This window comes from Arachis ipaensis, chromosome B04, assembly GCF_000816755.2.
Source record: "Arachis ipaensis cultivar K30076 chromosome B04, Araip1.1, whole genome shotgun sequence".
Taxonomy (NCBI): domain Eukaryota; kingdom Viridiplantae; phylum Streptophyta; class Magnoliopsida; order Fabales; family Fabaceae; genus Arachis; species Arachis ipaensis.
In genome coordinates, this window is record NC_029788.2 from 2,471,757 (window position 1) to 2,473,852 (window position 2,096).

At 32.1% G+C, this 2,096-nt stretch overlaps 1 protein-coding gene across 3 annotated transcripts in view; it reads right to left on the reverse strand.

Moving 5' to 3' along the window:
• The window catches only part of LOC107638248 (squalene monooxygenase), a 6,300-nt gene extending 4,204 nt beyond the window's left edge, over positions 1-2,096 (reverse strand). The window contains exons 1-2 of one of the 3 annotated variants that reach the window (XM_021120415.1): positions 1,766-2,096; positions 179-290 (exon numbers count right to left, since the gene is read on the reverse strand). In XM_021120415.1, coding sequence (XP_020976074.1) covers positions 179-290; positions 1,766-1,987 — 334 coding nt within the window. In that variant the 5' untranslated portion in view covers positions 1,988-2,096. The remainder of the gene's footprint in view (positions 1-178; positions 291-1,765) is intronic. The other 2 variants (XM_016341427.2, XM_016341426.2) reach the window with 2 other exon arrangements.

The following is a 2,096-nucleotide window of genomic DNA, read 5'->3' on the forward strand; positions in this document are numbered from 1 at the left end:
CATATCAAAGCTAAAAGACAACTTATTTATTTATTTATTTATTTCAATTTAACAAGTGGGAATGTGTGTCCAACACTTGTTTTGATCTTGTCAAGTATTTGTCAGCTATGCAGACACAACACTATTCGTCTATAAAACCTAGCTCCAGAATAGTCTTTTATGATAGCTGGATACATACCTTCTAGCCCTAATTCCTTTAACTTTATGTACCCTCCGGGCTGGAGGAGTTCTCCATTAATTCTGTTTGGCACTCTCAAATCCTTCTCAATAACATGGACACACCTTCCATCCTTCAAAGTTTCAAAAAGCAGGCTTATGAATGATCTAGGATTTAACCAATCCAAAACATTAATCCTCCTATGGCAAGTCTAGTTTCTCGAAAATTAAAATCCAAAGAAATAGAGATGTACGTAATTGATTGAACAGAATTTGATGATTCACTTACATAGCAACGATAAATTTTCACAAACATTATGTCAAAAAAAAATAAGATGCATATCAATCTATCATATCTAAATATCTTCCAAAAGGGTTCAGATTATAGAGTATAGCAATTCAAAATTGTTATCCTCTTTTCAAACATTAGTGTGGTTCTACATTATACAGAAAAAGGAGAAAGTGTTATTTCACCTATTTGTTCATCAACAACTTGTCCATTGTTGAAAACAGAACATGCTAAATCGAAAGGACCAAGAAAAATAATAAGATACTCCAAAGATTTAAGTAGTTATATTCAAAGCTCCAAGCAAGGCAAGCGGCATTTTTAAATCCAAGAAAGTGAATAATATTAATAGGTGAAAACTCAGGTGCAGTCAACTTCACATGAAGTTGATAGCTGAGAGTCGTTAGATGAAAATTTAGTCAAATATTCAAATCATTTAACGGCTCTCAGCTATCAACTTCAACTTCACGTGAAGTTGACTGTACCTGAGTTTCCACCATATTAATATTGTTGAATTAAAGTAGACACAATTTCGAGTCTGTTTTCACTGTTTTTCATTTTCTTTGCAGAATCCAAAATCCATAAAACTCACAATATGAAAACGGAAAATGAAAACGCGGCCTAAAAAGAGTATAAAGTAAAGTATTATTTTGGTCTTACGCCCAATTTTAATTTGGCCCCTAACCTTGCAAATGTCCTATTCTAAAAACTTCTAGATATCTTATTTCAATCACAAAAATTTTTTAAGCGGATTTAATGTTTCTTACGGTTAAACTTGACATAAATAATTCGCATATTAAATAGCCAATAATATTTTATTTCAGTATGTAAGTAAAATTGATTCACCATCAACTTTTTATTTGATTTTGGAGCGTTGATAATTGATGGTTAGAATTTGAAATATTGTATAAAAAGAAAATTAAAAAAATATTATAAAAAGGTTTTAATTATGTTTTTCTCACACATCAAATAACATATGACTTAACTAAAATCCACATTAATTATTCTGTTAAATTTTTTAGAACTAAAATAAAAAAATATTTTAAGGACCAAATCAGAATTTAGCCCAAATTAGAATATACAGGCATAAGTAACATCACATGATCATTATAAAGTTTCCATTTCCCAAATCCCACAGCAAAGTAGTGCTCATCAATAATATTGCAAAGTGTAAACTGTAAAAGGAAAAAGAAACATTTTATATGAAAATATTGAATTCAATGTCTCCGCTACTTTTGTGACCAAAAATCAAATATAAAAAATTCAAAATAATATAAAATCATGAGAAAGATGTGAGTTCAGTTGGAAGGGGGGCGGAATAACCTTTGCAAGTGTGTAAGCGAGAGCAGAACCAGCCACACCCGCGCCGACGATGATGACGTCAGCATTGAGCTTTCGGCCTTTACAAATATGAGTGTTTCTTGTGAATGAATGGGATTCAATACGAAGGAAAAGAGAGTTCTTAATGAGAATTAGATTGTTGTTACAGGTGAAACTGAAATTGAAGTGGTTGAGGCATTTGGAGCGGAGAACGAGATCGCACATTGTTGAATGAAGATAAATTTGGAAGGGTTTTTCAGATCTCTACTCATGGCGCAAGTCTCATGGCTCTGGTTTACATGGTCTCAAGCTTTTAGGCTGTGTTCAGAGATAG